This window comes from Pundamilia nyererei, unplaced genomic scaffold (genome assembly GCF_000239375.1).
Source record: "Pundamilia nyererei isolate P.nyererei 1_Seehausen unplaced genomic scaffold, PunNye1.0 scaffold00021, whole genome shotgun sequence".
NCBI lineage: Eukaryota > Metazoa > Chordata > Actinopteri > Cichliformes > Cichlidae > Pundamilia > Pundamilia nyererei.
The window spans coordinates 1,911,244-1,937,215 of record NW_005187422.1 but is presented as its reverse complement, the minus strand read 5'-3'; the positions used below and the strand labels follow the sequence as shown (position 1 = coordinate 1,937,215).

Sequence of the window (25,972 nt, the reverse complement as noted above, 5' to 3'; positions counted from 1 at the left end):
TTAATTTCTCTATCGAGTAAAAGTTATATCGCGATACATATCGTTATCGCTCTATCGCCCAGCTCTAGTACAAGTTAAAGTTGGTTTTGGGTTAATTTTTGTGGAAAAGCATTCAGCATTAACCTGAGGGTGAGAGATGATGATGGGGACTAAAAAGCCTATTGCCTATTGCTTTAAAAACACAATTATTTCAGATTAGGCTCTGCATGTACACTTCTTTGGACCCCCTGAGGTCTAAGTCAGCATCAGTGATGAACCCTAACCTGATATTTAGACGAAGGCAAAACGTTTGTTTTGGAAAAAAATGCAAACAGCTTTTAATGTGCGTCAGTTATAAGGATTACTTTCTTTGCGCCAGCACAATTCCAAAACTACTGATAGCACAGTGTTTGTGTGATGACCAATGAAAATGTACTTTCAGCTCCACACTCAAAGAATATTCTTGCCCAAAATGCTGACTTAAAGTAATTTGATTACATGTAAAATTCCCATGAAGTTTAGTTACATAGGTACAGGTACTTAAATCAAATCTTATTGGGATATATTGAGTCTATTTTCCTAATTAGTAATGATTACTTTATTTGAATAAGTAAATCTTTGACTTAATATATTTTAGGTGCATTTCACTCAGAATATCATGCATGTTTATCATAGAATCATTTTTATTTTTCTGCATGCATTGCTTGTAGGTGTCATTATCATCTTTGTGTGATTTCCCCCTTCACAGCTGATTATGTGACCACCTGAAAAAGTGCTGTGGAATATCTTAGGCCATGTCCACACGAATACGTTTTTGTTTGAAAACACATCTTTTTCTCTCCGTTATGGCCTTCGGTCCACACTGAGACGGCATTTTTCATCAAGGAAAATTTAGCTTTTTGAAAACGCTCTTTAAGGTAGATACAGATAGACCAAATTTCCCAGAGGAACCCACCCGAGGGATTAATAAAGTTTTATCTTATCTCTTATCTTATCTTACATTTGAAAACACAGTTTTCGCATCGCAGCGTGGACAGCGAAAACAGAGTCTTTCGAAAACGACGATGCATTTTAGTCATATAATGCAGTCATGTGACCAATTCAACTAAGATGGCGGACGGCATTGTATAGCAGTTGTTTTGTTTGCTCTCAATTTTGACAGCCCTATTGAAAGATTAATATCAGTTTGCACATGCTTCAGATAAAACTCGGCACTTTTCCCCAACATTTTGCCGCAACGTTTCAAAGAGCCGCAAAGTAAATAAACGGCAGACGGAAATGACGCAGGTGAAATCGTCTTACGTTTCACGTATGCGCAATACAGCAACGTAGCGTTTTCAGTGTGGATGAAAACGATGGAAAACAATAGTGTGGACGTGGAGCGTTTTTAGACAAAAACCCCTTTTTCAAATTTATCCAGATTAGTGTAGATGTAGCCTTAGTAACAGTAATTTTATTAGTACTTACATGGGTGGTTTTCATATTTTCACTGACAGTATTTACTTCGTCAGTAACTCTAAACATTTACTGCATTTATTATAGAAACGTGAGAAAACTACTACCCTTTATCGTTGTTAATTACATAAAACTGTTCAGGTACAAACAGGAAATATTTAATCCCTCTATACACTTTAGGTGGCATAAAAAAATCCAATCAGTTGGAAAAATGCATCAAATTTATTAGAATAATTTGTACTGTAGATGTTGCCAAGTTGTGAAATTGGGGGATATACTTAGATAAATACCTTGTATGTACTGAATATTATGTATGATGAATAAAATCCCATTATTAATACCTCTGCGCTCATGCTTGAGGTGCAGCTGGTTTCTTATCTTATCTTATTATCAGCCAATTATGTTTACTATGGATTATATGCTGGATTACCCTCAGGCCAAAGTAGCACCTTTGCGCTTGACTTTCTCCTTCTCCGAGCACGATGCTGTAGTATGAGTGTTTTTACAGTAATTAATCAGAATTTCAGTAGACTGTAGCTTTATCTGAACGCACTCTTTATCTTTTGATGAAGGCTGAGTCAAAAGAGTGGCAAAAGAGCCTTCTTCTAGCATTAGCCGACTTTCTGCGTCTAACGCTCTTCGGAGGTGTCACGGGGCGGCTCTTCATGTCTTAAGGACGACATAGAAGTTGGCTTTAAGTAGAAGCATGCATTATTCATCCGGTTGCACATGGGAAAAGTAAGAAGGAAATCATAACCAGCAAAGAAGCTCCTGATCTGAGTTTCCTCTGATAGCTCCTCATAAACAGAGCCAAGCATCAGTATGAATGTGGAGCATTTTAGAAAAGGGATTTAAACATCGAGAGTTTGTGTGACATGACAACTTTGTGCCGCCAAGTTTTCCCGTAGTTAACTCAGAGCTTTTGACGATGGAGGAGAATCATGGGTAGCGTGCCTCTTCTTCAATTATTCATCCGCTCTGGTTCCAGGTCAGGCCTTGTTTAGCACAGACTGATAGATTTTATAACTGGCAGGTTTTTACTAGAGGTTCCAATTATACTCCAGGCTCAGGACAGGCATATTAAACAGGAGATTATGTGCAATGCCTTCTGCTATCGATCTGTGAGGGTCTCTGAGGTGACAAACAGTGCAGGAGAAGATCTTGGTGAAACACACAAACTGTTGCACACATACGCAGTGCTGTCAAGCCCAGATTTAGGCTGAGGGAGCAGTTTGTGCTGAATTAGAGGCCGAGCGCCGATCTAGGACCGACCTTCAGGTCACCCTAATTGAACCGAATGTGAGTTCAGCACAGATTTGTGTGTTTTAGATGTTCTACAGAGCTGCAGCAGAGATATGTCTGTGTGTGTGTGCTTTGGGAGTGTGTGTCAGGTCTCTAATGTGGTGCAATTACCTCATTATCTCCTGATTACCTTTGTTCTATATAAACCTCGCTTTTGATTCACTTTCTCGAATTCCTGATTTGCCGTTCTGTTCGTGTTGCTGTTGTATGTTATAGCATTTGCTTGCTTGCAACCCTTGATCTGATTTTTTGGGTACTGCGTTTATGTAGACATTCACACTTTGTAAGCTAACATTTTCATGCATAAAAGTCAAGAACAGCAGTATTATGTAAAGTCATGTTTTCAAATATGTAATTATTCACGACTGCAGTGACAGACAGCAGACACGAGTCAAATGTCATATATGTGGATACAGCAGCAGGCAAAGTGCTCGTCCCTTGAAGTGGATCATGATATGTTGGCTGGACATACTTTAGATTTAGTCCAAATGATGTTAAGCAATGAATGCAACACAGCTGACTTATTCTGCGGTTGAATAAATTCATGACTGCAATTACACTGCAGTTTAATTACAGTTAATTAGATTGCAGTGTAATTAATGAACAAAGGCTAAGAAAAACAGTGTTGCTGATCCACTGTCAACTCAGCAAGCCTGTACAGCACATCCATCCAGCTCACAAAGACTCACTGAAATCCCCAACACAATCTTATTCCATTGGACCAAACATTTGGTTAAACACAGTAAGTGACTAAGACTTCAGGAAAATAGTCGACATGCTAAACAATTGATATCTTATCACCTTGTGCAATTATTTTTCCAAAGTGACAAGCCTACGCTGTCACAGGGGAAATTGAGAGGGAGCTCACATGCCTGTCTAGTACATACAGGTGTAATGAATACGTTTCTATTTTGCTTCCTGGAGATGAATAAACATTTTTCTCTACAAAGATAAATTAATTTTAAAAAAGTCAAAAATTCATTGAGTAATCCTGATAAATAATCCTTATCTCGGTATTGGTCAAAAATAACTGTTTAATGAGCCCCGCTGAATGATTGCTCTTTTTTAGCATTAGCTTAAAACATCTGAAGCTAGTTAGCTGTAACAAATTATTGTGACTATCTGAGTAACTATCCATCAAACTCCTGCTTTAGTTATTGTCTAATTGCCTGTGTTGTTAGAAAAGACAAGAGAGACTCTGGTGTTTTAAAAGACCAGCTCATCCGTTAGCTTATTGCATATCGTTTCACACAGCTAGCTTGTAGCAGTTGAGTATACATTTCAAACAGCTTGTGCAAAGTGAACACTAATACAATAAAGGCTGTGTATTATATTACATGATGTGAGCTATCAGCAATATTTTTCCAGTGAAAACAAGTTAGAGCTACTATCCACTTAGGGTTGACTTTGCTTTGAGTGCTGCTGTGATAAAAGAAATTATGTTTTAGGTGGTTCATTTCATACCGAAGTCAGAGATTATGCTCATGCAGGTTAATGTCCAGTTTATGAAATAATTGCAGGTTAAAATTCCAGCATGTTATTTTTGTAATGTGCTTTAAAGTGAGTCTTTTTTATACGCCATGTTTATTATTGCCATCGCAGTACACGAGGTAAAGCATGGTTGCTTGCTGCTTGACAAGAAATGCACCTCTCTGCCCCTTCTAGCGCATGCGGACTGATGCAGCCTCCTTCCTGTGCTGCAGTGGTTCCTGCCATGCCCTCAGTGGGAGGATAGCAAAGATTAGCTGAGCATTCGTGTCTTTGCCTTAATGTGTACTCTGCAGTAACAAGGTCGTGTCAGTCAAAGTGTGTGGGCGGACGCTTATGTTTGTGTGTGTATTTTCCCCTCAAGTGAACAAAGTCGCATTTAAGTTGCTTTAGCCTCAGAGCACGAGCTGTGTGTGTATTCCACGGTGTGTGTGTGTGCGTCTGTTTGTGATTCCCCCGTGTAATTTCCTGGTAGGAATGCGCGCCCATGCAGGCATGGAGGAGTCTGCCGGGCGTCCCATTTTGAACTCCAGCCGTATTCAGGAGTAACCTCACATAGCATTAATGCGTCAGGGGGCTTTTTCTCCCTGTGGCTTTACACTTGGAATGTTGTTGATCTCTCTCCCGAGACTGTAGAGCGCACAACAATAGAGTACTAAAGCGTATGTGTAATAACAAGCGGAGTGAAATATGGTTCTAAACAGGACACGATTATTTGGAAAGAGGCTGGCTGGCACTGTGGCAAAAGTATGAGCCGGGCCTGTCACTGTGGCAAATGCAGGAACGAGCCTTAAGGCGACTCTGAATTCATTCATAAAGGGATTGGTATGTGAATTAGGGGAAACTCTGCCCATTCCGTCTTAACTTGTCAGGCTGGAGCGTTATCTGTGGTGACGTCTAACCGTGTACATCATAGGAGTCAATAAAAGAAGGCTCGCTCCTCTTGCTAAATGTCTCCAGCTTGTTCGGGGATGCCTCTCTCGCTCACATTTGCTGCAGCAGTGACAATTTAATTCATGGAATTCATGGATACGTCTGGCTTGAAGCAGAACCAAATGAGATTCAAATGCCATCCGAACTGTTAAGTTTCATTGATTCCTCAATTGAATTTGGGCATGGTGGTGCGCGTTTGCAGGGGTGAAATTGGTGTGTGAACTATTTTGAATATGTTTCGAGAACTCTTTTTGATTTCAGTATTAAAGGTTAGATTTAAAACTCAATAAACATGGAAAAAAATATTTGTTGGCATTGGCAAATGCCGTGTTTTGATCCAGCTTGTTTAAGGCAAGAGTCGCTATCGTGTTTTGATATTCTTCACTGGTATATTATATTCCATATAAGCTTTTTCCGTGTGTGCTGCGGTGCTTGAGTGCAGTTGATCGTATTGCGAGGTCACAGCAACGGTAAACCTTTTGCAGACAAGCAAAAATCTTAAATCTAAAAAAGAAGAAGCTCGTGTTTTAATAGGAAGGGGTGGAACACTTCTTCACTGTCCCAGCGACTGCACCGTTGTGCCTCCTCCCATCCCTGATGCCCTCTTTGAGCCACACGTCTCTCCTACTGAAAACATTTTGCACCGTTGTGATGAATACCATTTTAACATGCAGGCGGAAAACTGTTAAGGGAGTGATTTGTGTGCCAGCAGGCTCGATACATAAGACCCTCTCATACAGAAATCCCTCTTTAAAAGGTGACAAAACAAAGCCTTAATTTCTGTTTGTCTTGATTTAAATAAGCTGCTTCTAATGAGGTCTCCTCAAGTATTTTAGACTTTATTTGAGTCCTGATTTGGGCACTCACAGCTAAATAGGACTCCAGCTTTTTCATCTTGATTAAATAGATCAAGTCAGTAGAAGCCTTGGTGTGGTGATAGTGGGTTTACAAAGAAATCGAAAAAGGCTGAGGACAAAACAGCCTCAGCCTTCTTTCTTTGACAACCATGCTGCATATTTGCAGGAGAAAATGGGTTTTGTTTTCTTGCTTTTTTTAGTCAATCTCACCTTTAATTTAGGTTTTCGAGTTAAAAGAGATGTGAGGAAGCATCTTAATGAGATGTGGAACAGTCCCCTGGCTGCCCTTCTATACAATGCCCATTGTTTTGCACCTCAGAGTCGGTGCTGAGAAAATTCCAAAATGCACTGGTCAGTCAGCCGTGAAACAAAAACAGAACCATATCCGCTGTTTTCCTGCAGCAGCAGCAGAGGATCAGCTGAATGACAATTGATTAATTCATTGACTCGTTCATCAAGCCAACAGTCCATTAGCCAAGAGTGAAATCAAGCAAAGACGCCAAGCTTCTTTGCTGCTTCTCCATAAATTAGGATGTTCCATTTCTCATGTTTTTTGTCAGTTTTGTCAGTGTCACTTAATGCAAGCTCAGCAGCCAAGCGCCACATGACTGAACACACGCTGTTGTTTTCTTGGAAATGATACAGTTATTCTAACCTATCTCAAAATAACACACGTCGACCAAATTTTGCCACACTTTTGACAGTTGTTCACATTGATTACCTTCATTTAACCCCCAGAGATCCAAATCATCATCATTCGTGACCTGAACCTTAACCCCTGACCCTATGCTATAGAAACAAGGAGAACAGGGTAGGGTTACGGTTATCGATGATCACTTAGATCACTTGGACATGGTTTCCAAGATCTATTCTGGTTTTACCTTCTTATTGTTCCAATGATGGATGCTCATAATAAACATGTTTAAAGTTTGAAATTTTCAGTTCAGCTGAAACCTCTGGCTTCAGATAGCAGGTTTTTTTTCATCCCTTACTGCTTTTATATCCAGTCTTTAAGTGACTTATGAACCCTGCTCTAAGCAACTCTGTGTTTATTAAGGCTGTTGTGTTTTTAACATGTTTTATTGCTTTGTATCTTGTTCTATTTAATCTCAACAAGTCCCTATAAAAGTCACTTTTGGCCTCTCTCAGTTTTTATTACCACTATTCATTTTAAAGCTCAGTTTTTAAAACCTTACTATGTAACTACAGCCCAGCCCATGCAGCAGTATATGAATGACTAACCTCGTATTTTGGATGGATTATCTCAGTTGTTCTCCTGACTGAAGTTTGATCCGTTTACAGCATCCTGCCATGCGATTACATTTATCCCTAACCCTCAGGAAGCCTCACGTCAACTTTTATCGAGTGAAAAAAAGTTGGCGTTCATCCTCTAGCTTTACTGTGTTTATGTTATGCTAACATAGCTGTATCGCTAGCCACCACGTAGCGCATTGTTATATACCAGCTAGCCCAACTTCAGTAACCCTACAGATGTCACTGCTGTTTACTTTCCTGTCTTTATTTATGTTGGAAGTGATAGCAGAGCTGAATGTTTTAATTTGTTTTAGAAATTCCTCAGTCTGAACATGGTATATTATATTTAGATGGAAACTAGCGAGCTAACTTCCTGCTAACTTCTAACTCTGTTAAATTTCATAAATCCTGTTTCTCATGGATCCCTGGATGTTAAACTTAATTGTTACACCTGGTAGAGCAGCCACACAGATCATTTTATGACACATGAAAGAATTTAGACAGTTTTTAACTCTGAGTGATGCCGCAGTGATCGTTTGACTTTGGGACCTGCAGCGGAGTTTGGGGCCAGACTGACGTCAGACTTAAAGACCGAATACCATTAAAGACATTTTGTGAGAACTGAAGCCCCTCCCACTTTTTTTTCAAACAGTCAGTTTATGACATGTAGCCAATTGAAAGTAAGCTGGCTTAAGGGGGGGTGAAGAAGTAAAACAGCAAGTTGATTTGAGGAGCACAGTATAAGATAAGTATGGACCATATCAAACTGTGGCTCATGCTCTAGTCCTAGAATAAAACGATGCAGCTGGAAATGAGTATAGTATTTCATCGTTTGGTGTGAAAATGCACCTTAAAATGTAATTTAACATAAAACAATCCCCCACAGATCATTTAACACTTGTCATATAAAAAAGTGATACTGCTGCATCAAACTGCCCCTGGCTTGTGTCTCCTGTCCTCTGACTTCACTGTTTATGTTAACCTTGTGGTATAAAGTCTCCCCTCCACCCGCGCTCCCCGCCTGCTGGCAGATTGTGCCACAGATGTTGAACAGGGCTGCAGGCAGCCCAAAACCTGCTCTGTTTGTCACTTTCTAAGGCCAAGCAGCAGAGGACATTTTGAGGAGGACAGATCGATGGTGGCGAAGCTTGTGTGGTGGCAAATCTCATACCACAGAGAGCAAACAAACACAAGAGCGACACCCGCGCGCGCAGGGATGTCGCCGCAACTGCTGGTTCTTACTGGGACAAATTCCGTTGTATGCATCATTAGTGAAAAACCATATGCCACTGAAGAATTCATATTCCTCTTCTCTTTACCGATATGGGTGGCTCTGCAGATGATTGGGTGGGCAGCTGCTTCACGTTTCACTGGGATTTGCAGTTTGCAGGCAGTGCATAATAACTTATGCTTTACTTTGCATCGGTTTTAAGCTCACTATGCTATATCCTTTTACTCAAATGCATGCATAATTTGCATAGAACACTGATTAAACTTCCCTTTTAATTCCATATGCTTCCAAAATAGTTTCCCTTGTGTAATAGTATATCTTTTTTTCAAGAGGCACAGATCAAAAATGTACCTCTAACACGCAGACAGATGTAGGGAGAAATTCCCCATTATGTTATAATACAGTTCTCTCTCTGCTGGCCAGTTTTGTATTTTATAGCTGTTTTTACAGGAGTAAACACAAAGGTCTTACAGACATATGTGAGGTCAGGTTGATTTTGCATTGCCCCCAGGTTACCACGGTAACATGCCACATCAGGCACTCCTTAAGCCACCACTGCGTCATAAATAGGGCAGAGGAGAAACTGGTGTTTCTGCATACAGTGCAACCAACCTCCGCATGGTTTTAAAATTACAACATCAGCTAATAGTCATTGCAACTTACAAGTGATCCAGATGAAGGTACTGTCGTCTCACAGGCAGTTTCCTCCCACAGGCCAAAAACAACCCCCATTATTCTAAATGTTGGGAATTGGCCATAGGAGTGGGTGTGAGCTTGTATGGTAGGCAGTCTTTCTGTGTTGGACTGGTCCTTGTGGCTCCAAATCACCACACCCCCCACTTTGTATGAGCAAGGGTGGATGGCCTTACATTTCCTGTGGCTACTTCACACCCTTGTTTCAACTGCATGAGCACTTTTAATATCAAGAAGCAGCAGTATGTTGCAGAGGGTTACATCCAGCCTGCTGGGGGGCAGTTTAGTGCTCTTGCATTTGCATTCAATTAATGCAGCGCTGCAGACTATAAGGCAAACGGAAGGCAAATGCGGAATGTGTAGGTGTAGCTCTTGCTACTTCTGTGTAGACACAGTGGGTGATACAGAGAGATGGGGGAGTTCATCTCCCACTTAAAGCATGAAGAGAGCCAGAGAGCAAAATTAATGCCAAAATGTAAGAGACTGAAATGTAACACCTTCTAATTTCAGAAAATGTGTCTGTTTAGCATGTGGCTAAAACACTGGTCGTGTCCAAATTCATGGGCTGCATCCTCCTGAGGCCGCATTTGTAGACCGATTACGTCACAGCGACGCGCCGAAGGCTGTCCAAATTCGTAGACTCCTCCGAATGCAGCCGACAAATGCGTCCTCTTTTTCCCCGAATTTGTAGGATGGGTTGGGTGTGTCCTTCGTGGCCCACCATATCCCAGAATTCATAGGCCCAGCCAAACTCCAGTTTTCCAACAATGGCGGCCGCTACTAAGTTTTAAAATTACTCTTACTAATCTTTCTGGGTCACAAAATAAACTTTTAACATATTTTCAGGCGAGAAAGTAGCTGTGTAAACATCAAATATCTGCTCGGTTTGTCAAGATATCGCATATTTGCAAAAGTGCTTCGGCGTTTTTGGAGACGTCTGCTACCCACCAGCTCGATAGCTAGTCGAGAGCTCTAGGGTCACTGAAGCTGCCGAGAACGGCACAACTCCCGGTACATCATTTTCAGATCACCGCGGAGTTTTGCTACTCAGGTTAAACGTAATATATAAAACACTTAGACAACCTAAAAATGTTATTGTTGGGCTTTTTTCAGTGTTTTATTTGTTCGTGAGTCAATCGGTTTGGCTGAGATTAAAGTAAATTCAATTCAATTCAATTTTATTTATATAGCGCCAAATCACAACAAAAGTCGCCTCAAGGCGCTTCATAGATACAGAAGAAAAACCCAACAATCATATGACCCCCTATGAGCGAGCACTTTGGCGACAGTGGGAAGGAAAAACTCCCTTTTAACAGGAAGAAATCTCTGGCAGAACCAGGTTCAGGGAAGGGCGGGGCCATCTGCTGCGACCGGTTTGGGTGAGAGAAGGAAGACAGGATAAAAGGCAGAGAGAGAGACAGAGTTATTAGATTAGATTAGATTAGATAAAATAAAACTTTATTAATCCCCCTGGTGGGTTCCTCCTTGGTTTTTACAAAGCTGAATAAACATCAAACAGAAAACTGATTAAACAGAAGTATGAGACGGTCGAGAATTTACGCCAGTGTCCTGTTATATTTTAGATAGCAAGGAGCGGGCGGCCGAGTTTATTAAACTCCACCGAGATAGCGGTGACGCAAATCAGAAGACTAGACCGTCCAATTTCCCCAGCCATTTACTTCTGGCCTACCCGACCTTCTGAGGACCCGGCCCACGCAGACCGCGAAGGCTGGGTCCTCAGGAGGATGCAGTCCATGAATTTGGACACAACCACTGTGACTGTGACTTTAAGTCAGTATGGCAAACTGGTGACCTGGAAGTGTGAAGAAGTTAAGGCTGTTTTTTTGTTACATTTAGTCTGTAAAACTAATTTGTTTAATAACTTAATGTTAATATGTAGGAATTAAGCGTTTAACATAAATTATCTTGCAGCTGTTGAGCTAGCTGCGCCACTGTTAAGCTAGCTAGCTTGGGTGGTCAGCATAAGGTCCACACAGATAAAACTGTGGGTGTGAAAACATCAGTAAGAATAGCACAGATAGTTCAGACAGCAGTTTACTTTCTGTTTTATTTCAGAGGTTAGTGTTCTCATCTGTCTTCTTATTGTTTTAAGTTTTGCTTCTGTTTCCACCTGTGTGGCGGTTGGTACCTTTCCCTATCAGACAGTCTGTTCGTCTCCCTTGTCCTCCTCATGCTCCTTTTTTGCCTTGCTTTCAACCATTAGACTTTGTGGTTGTTGTGTTTTTTGTTTGCTCTTGGATAAAGTCTCACTTTTTATTGTTTACTTTGCTTATCTCTGCGTCTGGCATTTGATCCCTCTTTCCAACAAAACCATGACGTGGTTTTGTTTACTTGAAACACAAAAGTCCTTCCTCATTCACATTCTGATTTTTAGGTTTAGTAAGTAAAACTGAATGTTCTCTCATAAATTTGATAGATTTGATTACTAGCATGTATCTTTATGTAGTTTATGTTGTCCTGTTAAAGGTTGATTCATGCTGTCGTTCTAGTGGAGCTAGCTACTCTGTATAGCTTAAAATATAAAGTTTATTATTGTTATTTTTTTATTTTTACTGTTACCATCAAATCGGGTTTGTTGACTCATTTTCCATCCATGCCCAACAATAATACATTTCTAAAGAGGAAATTGCTACTTGCAGATACAATCAATGGCTATTGGAGAAAAATGCTGGTAATAAATAATGTAAAAATATTTTCAGACGAGAGGATATCAGCATAAGAACCACCACAGCTGGGAACCCAGCTGAGCAGGTGGAGGGTGGAGATGCTGTTGATCCGACTGATGCTTGAATAAATGTAGCTCAGTGCATGCTGCAAAGTTCTTATCTTCAGAGCGCAGTCATAGCCTGTAGTGATCTCACAGTTGGCTGAGCATCGTGCTCAAGCTTCATTTTAATCAACACCTGCCGCAACTCCCCGTCTCCTGTTTGCTTGCTTTTATAAACTGTTTTGATATTGTTTTTGGTACATTGTTTCTTAATCCGTATTTTTACTCGACTGATTGAGCGTGACTCTCCGGTCGTGTCTTTTGTGTGCTGACATTTTGATTTCTGTGAAAAATCACCTCATCAAATGTGTCACATCTGTACCTGGAAGACGTGCAAAAGGCTCTTATGTACATCTGACACATCTGCAGAATTTGCTGTCCAAATGTTGCCGTTTAAATTCAGATTAATAATCAAGTCTAACAGATTGATTCATTTAATTTTTACCTGTAATAACGACAAAAAATAGGAAAAGAAAAAGATTGTGCGCTCTGCTTTCTGCCGAACAGATTTTTTGTCTTGGCTTAATAGAAGCCATGTGAACTAAAATTCATATCCTTTACTGTATCTATGTGTGTTTTGGCAACACAGTGAGCGCTTTATCAGCACCACCTTAATGTTAACATTAAACATGCTGAAGCTAATTTCTGAAGTCGATCTTTTGATGATTCTGTTTTTTAAAAGCTCCTTTCTTATGATAATTACGTGTCACTGTGAAAGCTTCCACTGTTATTACCAGGCTCTGCTGCGGGGTCACACCTGCTGAGATCTGTGCGGCTTTATCTCCGCACTGCAACGGAGCTGCTAGCGGATAACGCGCTAACTGCTTATTATTCCAGGCCTATCAGATCACAAAGGGCACTGGGGAGAGGCAGAACGAGAGACAGAGAGAGAGACAGAGTGATAAAATGTTACTCTAACATGCCTCCTTCATCTACAGTCAAGATCATGAGCTGCCATCTGTTCTACGTGTAAAGATAGTTCGGCTGAAAGGCCCTGGCAAAGGTAATGCTGGGTGAAGGGTGTCTTGTGTTAAACCTCCCAGATCACAGAGACGTTAATTAGTCCAGTGGACAGGATTCTTGCTTTAACAGCTCAGCTCTCCCGCAGAGTGCTGCACTCCGCCACATAGAATACCATATGGTGTGGCATGGAGCCACCTTCTCCGTCGGGCGCTAGGGACCAAGCTTGAAATGGGCCATGATGGGGACGGTGGGTGATGCTGCAGTCTCTATTGCCATAGTGTTTTGTGAAACTGTTGGGGATAATAATAACTGATTTATTTAGCCTCTTTAATGACAGCAGAGCAATAGCAGAACGTTAGACCACGAATAGAAAGACCCGGAGAAAACAGACAAAAAGCGCACACATTGTGAGTATAATTTAAAAAATACTGAATGAATGAAAGAACAAAAAGAAGAAAGAAATGATGGAAAAATAAGCGAGAACATTAAAAAAAAAACAGTTCTTTGTTTCTCAGCGTCTCGGGGAGGTCGTAACAAACCTGAGGGGCCTTCATTGCAAAAGCAGGCACAAGCACGGTCACCTTTACACCACTGGCTTAAGCGATTGGCTACATGTGTGCTGCACAGGTTGTCTTGCTTCCCCTCTTTCCCCGTGTGTCCTCTCCTGCGGCATTTTGCATCCATGTGGAGGAGCTTGAGACAGCTACGACCTCTGCCAATTCACATTTTCCCTGGCATGGAAAATGTGAATTGGCCTGTATCCAAAACATTTTGGAGTGTGTGCCACTCATCTCGAATGATGGAAAAGCTCATGCCCAGCGTGTGTGTGTGTGTGTGCATAGAAGGACTGGGGATGAAGGCAAGCAAACAAACACTCACAAACTGAGTCGTGCACTCCAGCCTTCTTTGTGTGGTGATGGTCTGCACCTGCACCATGTTGATCCAATGCCCCACAGCCGCTCTGCCCCCTCTCCCCTTCGCACTGTAAGCAGTCCATTAGCCAGCAGCAACTGCCGGAGCTAGCCGGGCAGCAGCAGCTGCAGCAGGAGGATGCATTCAGCTGGCAGAGAGCGGTGCCACTGGGGGCTAGGCGGAGGGTCCATTTGTGCCAAAATAGCACAGAGGCCAGCAAACCTCTTAAGTCTTCTGAATTGTTCCCGGTGGACCACACTGCAGTGTTGTTGTGATGAGGTTTTTATATTTCCATTAACATTCATGGAAGTTCTACGTAGAAGTGTTCTGGAGATGAAAATAGCAGCTTTTATCTTTCTGTTTAATGCAACAAAGGTGAAATAGTTTCCTCGATGCTGTGAATTTCATTCATTTTAGAAAGGTCGGCATGAAGCAAATTCAACTGTTCAGTGTCCTTGCATGTGGAGTAGTCCCTGCAAATTCCAGGAATTCTGATCACAAATGTAATGGGATTGCAAAAAAAAATTAGCTCCAGGCATGCTCCCAAAGGGGAATCCCAACAATTCCCCCTGTGTGCTGCTGGCTGATCCATGTTGATCCCCTGAGTACAGTTCAGATACAGTGAAAAAAAGATTGGGACTATAACTCAAGGCGACCTGTGAAGAGATGAGTCATGCTGTAAGGGGTTCATGACACCCGGCGTTTCCTGTTGATTTATGGCATTTGCTATGACTTGTAAGGGTGAAAGGAAATTGGAAAAATCATCTTGGAGGGCACTGCTGTGTGCAAACGGCAGCTCAGTGTTAGGAGGCAGCTAGTTGTGTCCTTAGTATCCAGATAACCGAGTCTTGGCTGTGTTGTGTTCTCTGGATTTATTCCAACAGAGTGCTGCTCTTTCCGATGAACTCTCTTACAAGGACATGCATTTGCAATATGCACTTGAGCGTGACCATTAGCATAATATATGCCAGCTGACACAAGGCTTCGTTGTCACGTTTGTGTAGCATAGCGCTGAAATCCTCCTGAACGTGTAAGTCGTATTTTTGATTGAGAATCAGTGGGGACTCGGATTGACTTTGGATACATCAAAAGTTCATGAAGAAAGGGCCACAAAAGATGAAAGCGCGCCCTTTTTTTACAGTAAAAATGGACTGTGCTGAGACACACTCCTCTTCACTGGGTGCTCGGTTTTAAAGAAACCCTGTCTGCAGATCAGTTTTCCATTAAAAAAGAAAACTAATCTGAGCCTTGTGCCAGTCGGGCTAACACTGCAGGAAACAAAGGCGGGTATTGTATCGGTGCTTATACCAGGATCATGAGGCACGACTCACAACTTCCTGGTTGGAAGGGATGGATTTCACAACAGACTTATTTATCTCACTGTTATAGGCTGAGATATCTAAGGAGAGCTTTTTGTAACGTCTCACTAATACTTTAAATTAAAAAATCATCATTGTTATGTGAATTCTCTTTATCGAGGACAGATAGAACTGAAACATTTTCCTTTAGCCCTTTTCAGATAAAGAATATGTAGAATTACTGGTTTCATTTTTCTGCCGTTATCTTTCAGACGCTCAGTTCTTGTCCATTAAATAAATGGCTTTATTAAAACATTACTCTCAGAGAAATGGCATGAGTTTGAGATAAACTGAAAAACATGTTTCAGGAAATAATGATACCAAGTCTGAACTGAATGCTGTGGCATTAAATTAAGCTGCACTTTGGCAACCATTTCCCAAATGACACTAATTTTAAAGTATAGTGGCAAACCCTGCTGGAATATTCATTTTTCACTATTCTGGTTTGACCTTGTAATGCTCTACTTCGCTGGTTAACTAACCAGTCCTCATTCATTTCCAGCCTCCACAAACGTCTGTTTTCTATGAGAAAAAGCATCGTTAAAGTCAACAAATACCACTTATCTTACCAAAACAGACAATGGTAGAGAACCAATGCCAGTATCTTCAACTTGACACCAGTACGTCTTAGTTGAAACATTTGGTAATTTATCTGTAACATTTTACACACCACAAACAATAAAACCTTCATGCCTTGACCTGGTGTTTTCCTAGATAAAACACAGATTTTCTTTGCACTAAAAATTTTACTCTGTATATACACTATTTTCTCTGCCATGCCTTCCACAGCATGTCTTTTATCCTGTCTTCCTTCTCTCTCCCCAACCAGTCACAGCAGATGGCCCCGCCCCTCCCTGAGCCTGGTTCTGCCGGAGGTTTTCACCGGTTCGAAGGGAGTTTTTCCTTCCCACTGTCGCCAAGTGCTTGCTCATAGGGGGTCATATGATTGTCGGGTTTTCTCCTTATGTATCACTGTAGGGTCTACCTTACAATATAAAGCGCCTTGAGAGAACTATTGTTGTGATTTGGCGCTGTATAAATAAGATTGAATTGAACTGAATTGCCTTCGCACACATATAAATATGGCTTACATCCTATTCTTAATCCATAGGGTTTCCAGCTATAACAGCTTCAACTCTTCCGGCAAGGTTTTCCACAAGGTTTAGGAATGCATTTATGGGAATTTTTGACCATTATTCCAGAGGTGCATTTGTGAGGCCAAGCATTTATGTTGGACGAGAAGGCCTGGATCACAGTCTCCGCTCTAATTCATCCAAAATGCGTTCTGTTGGGTTTAAGTCAGGAGTCTGTGCAGGCCAGTCAAGTTCTTCTACACCAAACTACTCAATCCACGTCTTTATGGACCTTGCTTTGTTCACTGGTGTGCAGTCATGTTGAATGAATGAAGAATTTTAAAGTATTTCAGTATTGAAAAGTTGAAAGTTGTTACTTTTCTCTGTAGGAAATTTTTAAATAAACTCAGTAATGCTGTAATTTTACAAGTTAACAAGTTGCTTGCTAGTTAGCAAAATGGAGAAGTTAGCCACCGAAGTGGTAGAACAAAACAGGTAAAAGGATGACATACTGAACCTAGGCACACCTTTAACATCAACTGAACCAACATACGGGATGACATACTGAACCGCATGTCACCTTGACATGGAAACAGCTACCCACATCACCTTTAGAGCACCTTTAGTATCTTGTTGACAGCTCGTTTGCTGCCCTAATTGGCTAAAAAAAACCAATTTCTATAAAGCTACAGCAGCACCAGACACATGGAGAGTTTGGTCACTCAGTGAATCGCATTATTTGTGCATTGCCACAACTGCTATTGAAATTTTACTGAAGGCAAGAATAACTGTAAGCATGTAAAAATGAATGAAAAGCCATATAAACATGAGTTGAATACATACGTAGAAAAGTAATTTAGCAGATTTAACGCAGAAAGGGCAAATCAAAGAGAAAGTGAGAGAACGCTGGCGTGTGGGGGTAAGTGTGTTTGTGCATTTCTTCAAAGGGAAAAGCAAAATGATTGACCGAGTTTGTGTGCTGTGTGGAGGCAAAACTTGAAGCCGTTTGGGTCATCAGACGAGAGCAGTTTGAAATTGTTAGCGGAGATGTGGATTTGTTGACAGCGTGATCGCAAAACCGCGGAGCACAAACAGCAGCTTGTTTGAGATTCGAGTGAGAAGGTTGCACAGGTACCTTGTGTTACAGGCTTGAACTTAAAAACTGACGCATGCCACTGTAAACTACAAAGCTAACAAGTGATGTGTTAATGCTGTCAGCATCTTAACAATGTTTACCCTCGTTTGTGCCCTAGTTTCCTTTAACCCTGCAACATTAAACAGTACAAATGCTAGTGAGCATAGATTCCTTCAAAGTGACTCTCTGAACTGCACGGACTTGTTTGCTGTTTGCTGTCATCAGCACTTCTCCAAGAGCCAAACAAACCCAACAGCTGCAATTGTGATTCTAAGCAATAGGAAATAATTTTCCTGTTCAGAGATTACAGTGGTTGAGAATCTGGTTTGGGAAGTGCAACCATTGTGACAGTCTCTCATTAACTGTAGCACATTGGAGGGTTCCTGTGGAGACAATTACACATATGGCCTTTGACAATGTGACAGCGCCTTTTCTTTTTCTTTTTCACACAACAGAAGTACATAGCCTCACATCTAAAATGGCTGCATTTAATTGCCGCTTGTACATGTTTTATGCATCTGTTGGGACAAAAGTGGAACAAACTGCACTTTTTCTCTTTTGCTATTACCTGATAAAATTTAGTTAGTTACATTTATGAACTTTAGCTGGGAAATAACAGATATTCACACACAAAGTGGGCAGTGTGAAGAAACAAACATTGCTGGAGGACTTCTTTTGGAAGCGACTTTGGCTATTATTGTCTGACACTCTCAGGAGACCCAAGGAAATATGTAAAAAAGACGCAGCATTAAAGGCCTCTGCCCTTCAAGAAGCACCGATCAGTGAGTTAGGATTTTGCACAGCTTTGACAGCGCACCGACGAGCCGACAAGCTTCGTCTTGCTACCATGTGTCTCCCTGCCCTCGAGGTTCGTGATGATGCCTCTTCGACCGCCCATGTGTTCCCACGCCCATGTCCTCATTTCCCTGTTTTAAACTCTCATTAGCATGCTCTCAGCCTGCTAGGTTTCACTTTAGTTGCATTGCGTTCGCTTGTTTATCACAATATCAGCTGTGAGCGTGGGGAACGAGGGAAGAAGTGCAAGGGAGGAGGAAAAAATGCTGCATTTGTAGCCCCCGCTGCGAGCATCTTCTGGGCACCCACAGAGACTGATCCATCAGAGGTAAGGTCCTCGTGCATACTCCAGTAGTCTCCGGCCCAGCATCAGAAAGGTCATCTCACATTAGATACGCTGTGACAGAAGGATGTCTCTGCAGCAATTTATACTAACCTCAACTTCTGGCCCTCTCCATAACTCTGCTCTCTATCTGCAACTTTGTGTGCTGATACTTATCTCTTGGTGAGCTCGTATCTTGATTCACATATTTAGTCTGGAGAGCGACACTCCTGCTAGGCCTGCACTAAGGAAAACACAGCCTGTCTTCCTCTGTGGTGATTCCAGACACACTGTAGGAATGTGGAGCTTCATGCTGCTGTTGTTATTGTTGTTGTTGTGCTGTCTGTCTGGCGAAGCCTCATCTTGTTATTGTACTTTGGTTGATGATCACCCATGATTACTTCATGAGTAATGAGAGGGCACTCCAGCTACAAGAGGTGCCCCGACGACATTGCTGTTTAGGAAGAGAATATCATTAGAGCGAGTGAGGGCAGCGTCCTTGAGTCTCTCTTCCTTCTCGGTCGGATCGACTTTATGAACTGCCTCTGACACGTAGCTGTGCGCCTCAGATCAGTGGGGCCGAGACATGCTAGCAGCAGCACTGCTGATTTTTGGGAGGAAGAGCCAGAGTTGCTGACAACTTGATGAGGTAGCCTATTGCCCGGCACAGTAGCAGATGCCCAGTGACCTTAGAGTGAGGATAGAAAATGCATGGACCACATTTTATCTTTCAACTCTGCAAAAAAAGTTTAACGTGTGGCCAGTATTAAAAAGTTTCGTACTAGGGGAAAGATGCAGGATTTTACAGCATTTTTCAGTTTTGGTCTCTTGACTTTACCATAACGATGTTGTACAGTTCACATTTGTATTGGCTGAGGTGTGGCCTAGCAGACAATTATGAGCAACTGCCTGTGTTGCCACATCTGTCAGTTACCAAAATCCAAATGGGTGAGTTACACACTGGAAGAACCGGGCTCAATTTGTATAAATTTATCAACACATTAGCTGCAAATTTTGATATTTTCATGAAAACGTGCATCGCCTCTAAACAACTCTCCCATCTAATTGCACTTAGAGTGGCTACTTCATAAATGAAAATAGAAATGAATGAACCTGCAAGTAAAAGTCAAATCAGAGAGCTAAATAACTGATTTGAAACAGCGTTCAGGTAAAACAGTTGTGATAGTACACAGACACTGACAGCACAGTGTGGGGAATAAATATATAATTCATGCTCTGCAGCCCTCTTATTGATATTTTTTTCATCTTCAGGTGCACAGATATTGTGCTGTATTGTAGATGATTGTTTCCAATGTGTATAACATCACAGAAATTGCTTTATAGTGACTCCCGCTATTATCACTGGCAACATATTGTATTCTAACACTCACACTTAAATGCCTTGTGTATGGTGTGTGCATTGCTACTGCAAACAATCCCACAGTGCAGTGTTGCCAAAGTCAAAATGCCCATTGTGAATATGAATATGAGTCACATAACTTTGATATGCAAAATATTCAGAGAACTGTTGCTGCTGGAATGTTTCACAGTCGCTTCTTCGACTTGTTTTTACTGTACTTGAACATCAGCCCTGAAGCAGGGCTGAGCGAAGGCGCCGTGTACCTGGAACCCAAGATATCTCTTTTATCTACATTTTATACCACATATCACTGCTGTTGCTTCATCATCAAACAGTAGGACTCTTTGGACTCTTTCACTTGGCTGCATTTATCCTACATCTAGCATACAGCCCTTTGGAGCAGCTATTCTGTTCACTTCTTTTACTCTCCAGTGCTCTTTGATTACTCTGAAGCATTGCTAATGGTAAATGAGATTAAGATCACCTATTGTACAATCCAGAGTGGTGGATTGTACAATGGGATTAGCAAAGAGTGGTGAGCACAGGGTTCTCATTGCTCAGCATGTAGTAGAAGGAGGTTAGCAGGAGGTGGCCTGCAGCCTCAATGTCAGTCCCTGTGCGCAGCTCGTCCGACGCAAAATCAGAGGAAAGGCTGTTTGACATTTCCTCTGAGTTGCGGTGCCACATCAGCTTATTTCCTGCCTCTTGTAATTTCTTTTCTTTTCCGTTTATCCTCGTTCCCAACCTCTCCACCCCCATCCGCCCGTCTTTCTAGCCGCCTCATCTTTCCCTCCTCGTTCGCTCGGTCTTGCTGTTTCTCTGTCATTCCTCTTTGGAGAAACAGAGGAGAGCGGGCGTGAAAGAAAGAAAGAAAAAAAAAAGAGAGGCGCTCTATGCCGTTACCATGGCAACTGCATCTCAGAGCCGAGCCAGTAGTCTTCCACAGACGTGCGTGCTCCCTCCCTCGTTTTCCCTCCACTTGGCTAGCTTAGATGAAAGCTCAGCTCTGATGAGAGTGAAGAGAAAGAGGCAGAAGAAACACGAGGGAAAGGCTGCACTTGTTAGGGAAAAGTAGCGTGTCATAACCCTCTGAGGAAACAATACACCGCTCCCTGTAATGAATTATTATTACTGATGGCAGATATCAAAGGCAGACCTTGTCAGTAAACTGCACCCAGCGTACAACAAAGGAAGCATGCAGCACATTCTGCCCTCTCAGATTCTTTCTTCTCCTCCGCAGAGGTCTCGCTGAGAGCGGTGATCGAGGCCGTCGTGGGTAATAGTCTGTTGCAGGAAATTAATGCCTTTGCAGAGCTTGTCTGCCTCGCTCTGTGACATCAATCTGCGTTAATTTGGTAATTAATCTGATTTCAAGAGATGTCTCAATAAGAGACCCCATCGAGCGCCGAGCCCGCTCCGGATCGTGTGATTTGTATTCTCTCTTACGTGTTACCTGCTTGAACGCGCGTCCTCGACAGGCTTTCTCATTATCGGCTGGCGTGAATCGAAGATATCCCTTCAAAAGCAACAGTAGCTATCGATCTGAGTATGGTTATAAAATGTGTCACGCTTGGCTGTGGGCTTGCTAACGTGTTTGAAGTGAGAGTGAAAAATGTCCACAGCCGTGAACAGACACTGTTAGAGCGGAGCTGCTCTCAGGTAATTTGTTGCTGTGAACACAGCACAACTGAGACAGATATATTCACAGAAACGGCTGTAGATGAATGCACCGTGTCATGTAGCCCAGATGGATCTTAAACGGTGATGGTGATGGTGGTGGGGGAGGCACGTCAGCTTCTGTTTCTCTTGGACAGAATGAGAAAGCGCGCACCTGTAAAGCACGCAGGGGAGAGGCTCGGTGTTTTCGGCTTGACTGAATTGGACCGGGGGAGGACGCTTGTTGTGCTTCCTCCTCCGTCAGAATGCGATACCTGAGCTTTACCGCTTCACTCGGGGAAGTTTACTTGGCAGTCATACCCACGATCCAGCCAGTGACAGAAAATTGATTTGGCACCTCATAGCTCAGTACTCAGCTGGATCAGACAGCGAGGAGGAAATGAGGCCCTGAGCAGACATACCAGTCCACGCTTCGCTTTTGTCCCCAAGGAGGAGAATTCATTTCTGTCAATTTGCTGTGATTGTAAGTAATGGTGCAGTTGTGATAGAGCTGCAGACCAGGAGGAGGAGGAGGAGTGAGAGGAGGGGTTCACACTCCTTTAAACACGTGCGTGTATGTCAAGACCTCTGGTTGGGAGTCGGGAGGGGACTGTCTTTTCCTCTGAACCAGTGTGAACCGGTTGTGCTGCCCATGCTGGCTGTGATTGCCTACAATCCTCAGGTGCATTATTTTGATGTGATTTGCTGCTTGTGGGGCATAGAGACCTCCAGGGTCATATACAGTATGGATTATATACAGCACAGGCCTTCTGGGGACTTCTGTATAACGCAAGCATTTTTCCTGCTATGCTTACACATTATCTACACTGCCTTCTTTTGATTAAAGGTTAAGGAAGAACGTGTTCCTGGGTCATCTTTTTTTGTTTTAATTCGCCCCTAGACTGAAAACATAATGAGCAGCTTCTTCATTGTTCAGTAAATTGCAAAAATAAAAGCAGGAGCAGGAAGTTTTAACTAGTGTGTATCTGGGCCATTCGCACTAAAATGTTTCACGGCTTCAGAAGCTTCATGCTTAAATCGCTGCTCTCCGCTAATGTTCAGCAATCATACAGTGAGAAATCCATTGTTGGCAGGCAGAGCTGCCTGTTCCCTTTTAACAGACGACTAGGCAGTGCACACAGTGTCATTTTTATTTTTGCATCTCGCACGTAAATGTATCTAACCCACGTGGGCTTCCGAGACATTAAACATGAAGCCTCAGCGCTGAAACAAGACTTCTCAGAAAAGAACATAAATTATTACACAGAAAATCTACAATGTGAACAGAATACCTCTCCTGTGATGGCGTTTCTAAGTACTACAAACAAAATCTGAGTCACAAAAAGCTTCTTTGTTTAAAACTGAAAAAAAAAAGTAATATGGTGCCAGGAGATGGGGGGGGGGATATTGCAAACAGAAGTCCTTGATGTATCCTCTCCATTAGTCATTTTATACGAGACAGCCTGTTTTGTTGATGCATGTTTGCTCCATACCATATATAACACTGGCTATTTACTGCACATATTGTGACTGTTACACAATAACCTGAACACGCAGGCATTTTAGGGGAAAACCTCTTTCAAATCAGCCTGGAAAACTTCTTCCTGAACTGAGCACAAAGCCTAGAAAAAGAGAGAAACAGGCTAAAGCTCACTAATTACCACTCCAGACTCAGAAATGTTGCTAAAGCAAGGCGAAATGCCACATAAACCCTGGAAAACTCGCAGCCTAAATTTGCACCTACTTCTGTTTTTGTATAAATTTAATTTGCGAGTATTGTGTGTTGTTTAGTGAGCTATGGAAGTAAGCCTTTAACGCAGACTTCTCCACTGATGTAGATAAACGAACACATCCTAAGCTAATCTACAATAAGCTAAAACAGGCTAAACTAATCTAAGATAAGATATATAAGACTACAGTTTTTATGTAGTTGTATTTTTATTTAGTTTCACTTTTATTTCTTTACTCCACTACAGTTTGGAAGGAAATATTGTGATTTTTACTTAAAAAAAACCTTGTTTAGTCACTAGTTAGATAAAACTGACACAAAATATGCATCCATGCAAATGCTAACCTACCAGTTTTGCAATGGATGCTTACTGCTCTGATTCCTGAGCCAATTAAATAAAGTGAACCTTTACTTGTTGCATTAAGTTGGTAGAATAGTAATTCAACAATGCATCTGCTGCAACATTTCTACGCTGTGGTTTCTAACTAGTGCAGAGGTGTCTGTGAGAGTGTCTTAAGTGTCTTAAGTGTTTATCTTCTGGGCCTCTGTTTAGACGTGCTAACAGTACACACCTCTGCAAACCGATATAACTGGCTGCTCTGCCGTGTGTCTGCAGTTGCGGTTATTGTTCTATCCACCCACACCTATACCCTGCAACTAAAGACAGCAAGCTCCAACAAATATCCAGGAAAATTAACACTTGACTTCAATCGCTGATGATACATAATAAACCTACATAACTGAAACAAAGCGTCTGCTGCTCTCTATGCATTTTTAGATTTATTAGGCAGAATATTTTCTTTATGTGACGAACAACCGACTATTAGGTTTAATAACTTCTGTGCACATATGCACTCAAATCAGACAGACTGAAGAATTACAGGCGTAGCTGCTGATGGATAAGTAATCTCCTACTGTTACCCTTTTTTTCTCTTTAACAGCTGGTATTTGAAGCAAATACTGACTATAGCGCTCACAACCTGATTCACTTTTTTCTGGTATTCGTCGCCTGAGTGTCAGAACTTGCCTTGCTTAAATAGATGATCACTATCTGGCTCAGTGAGGGATTTTATAATTAAAGTAAATGCCCTTGACGGCAGCATGAATTATGTCTTTGCAAGTGGTGTTTTACAAAGAAAGCATGGCTTTTAGAATTTATAATGAAGGCGCCATTATGGTTTGGAAATACATGCAATTGTGTTTAGAATGTTTCACTTTCTAAAATTTTCCTTTTTCTTTTTTAAAGAGGGGAACGATTAATGACGGCGATATAGCATTGTAGCCCTGCACGCAGTTATTTTTCATTATAAACTTGATATTATATATTTGCAATGCTCTTGTCTCTTCTCAGGTTGGTGTTACTTTGCTGAAGTGACAGAGGAAGGCCTCGAGTCAGAGGTGAAGAACGCAAACAAGGAGTCCTCCCGGACAGCAGGGGGAAGCAGCAGACATGCAGGACTCAGCCTCTGACAGTAAAATAGCGAAACAGGTGAGCATGGATCTCATAGTGCTACGAGGCTACTGTTAATGCTACAGAAATCTAGTTGGTGGAAACACAGTAAAAACATGATATAATAACTTTTATATAGTAAGTTTGGAACTGTTCTAAGTAAAAGTTAATCTGAAAAATAATTGTTGTCTACACAACCGAAGTCTTTGTTCTTCATTAAACTGTTTACGTCTGCTCCATTATCTAATCTTCTTGACTAATCTGTGCCAGGCTATTCCTGTATCTTGTAATGCCATACACACATACTGGATAGTGTATAATCACCAGTTGCTTTGGAAAAATGTGTGTTCCTCCACTGGTTGAAAGTGGTTCCTGGAGGTTGCTGGCTCTTGCTGCGTGAAACTATAAAGAAAGTGAAGCACCAAAAATCTCAGCGTGATTGTTTTGCTTGCTAGCTCATTTCTTTGTTTGAATGGAAGTACAGTGGTCCCTCGTTTATCGCGGGACTTACATTCTAAAAATAACCTGCGATAGGTGAAATCCGCCAAGTAGCCAACTTTATTTTTTTTACAATTGTTATAGATGTTTTAAGGCTGTAAAACCCCTCACTACACTTTATACACTTTTCTCAGACAGGCATGAACATTTTCACATTTTTCTCTCTTGTTTAACCACCTTTGTAGAAAAATAAGTCCAGTATTATGTTTCATTGACATTGTTGTGTTTGTTGGGGAGAAAACTGACAGACATACAGTACAGCACTATAGAGTCACACTGCTAGCGAACGAAGATTTATGTAAATTTGACAAACTGAACGCATTCTGTACTGTACAGGAGGTCTACAGCCAATCAGGATGCAAAACACAATGTGCTGTAAAAAAAAAAAAAAAGCAAACTGTTGCAATGTGCTAGTGAGCAAAGCGACTGCTGTACGGTTGCAATAGATGACTGAAAGTCTGTAGGCCTGTGTAACTGGAGCTGCAGTAATCATTTTCCCGGGAACTGCCATCAACCTCCTCCAGCCACTTCATACCCGTCTCTAGGCCTGTGTGGTCGGGCTTATTCGCTTAGTCCTAGATTGTCACCAAGATTGTCACATGTCCAAAATGGTGGACAAGAGATAAATGTATTTATATGAATTAAACTATTCAGGCAGTCATGCTAACTTAACAAATGTTACTAATGTTCATAACATGACATATTGCAATTTGGGATATACGAGATTTAAAGTCTTTCCAG

General features: G+C 41.7%; 1 protein-coding gene across 1 annotated transcript in view; it reads left to right on the top strand.

The window, feature by feature from the left end:
- The window catches only part of LOC102211178 (band 4.1-like protein 1), a 93,705-nt gene that overhangs the window by 32,270 nt on the left and 35,463 nt on the right, over window positions 1–25,972 (top strand). The window contains exon 2 of the mRNA XM_013909222.1: window positions 24,635–24,772. Coding sequence (XP_013764676.1) covers window positions 24,734–24,772 — 39 coding nt within the window. The 5' untranslated portion in view covers window positions 24,635–24,733. The remainder of the gene's footprint in view (window positions 1–24,634; window positions 24,773–25,972) is intronic.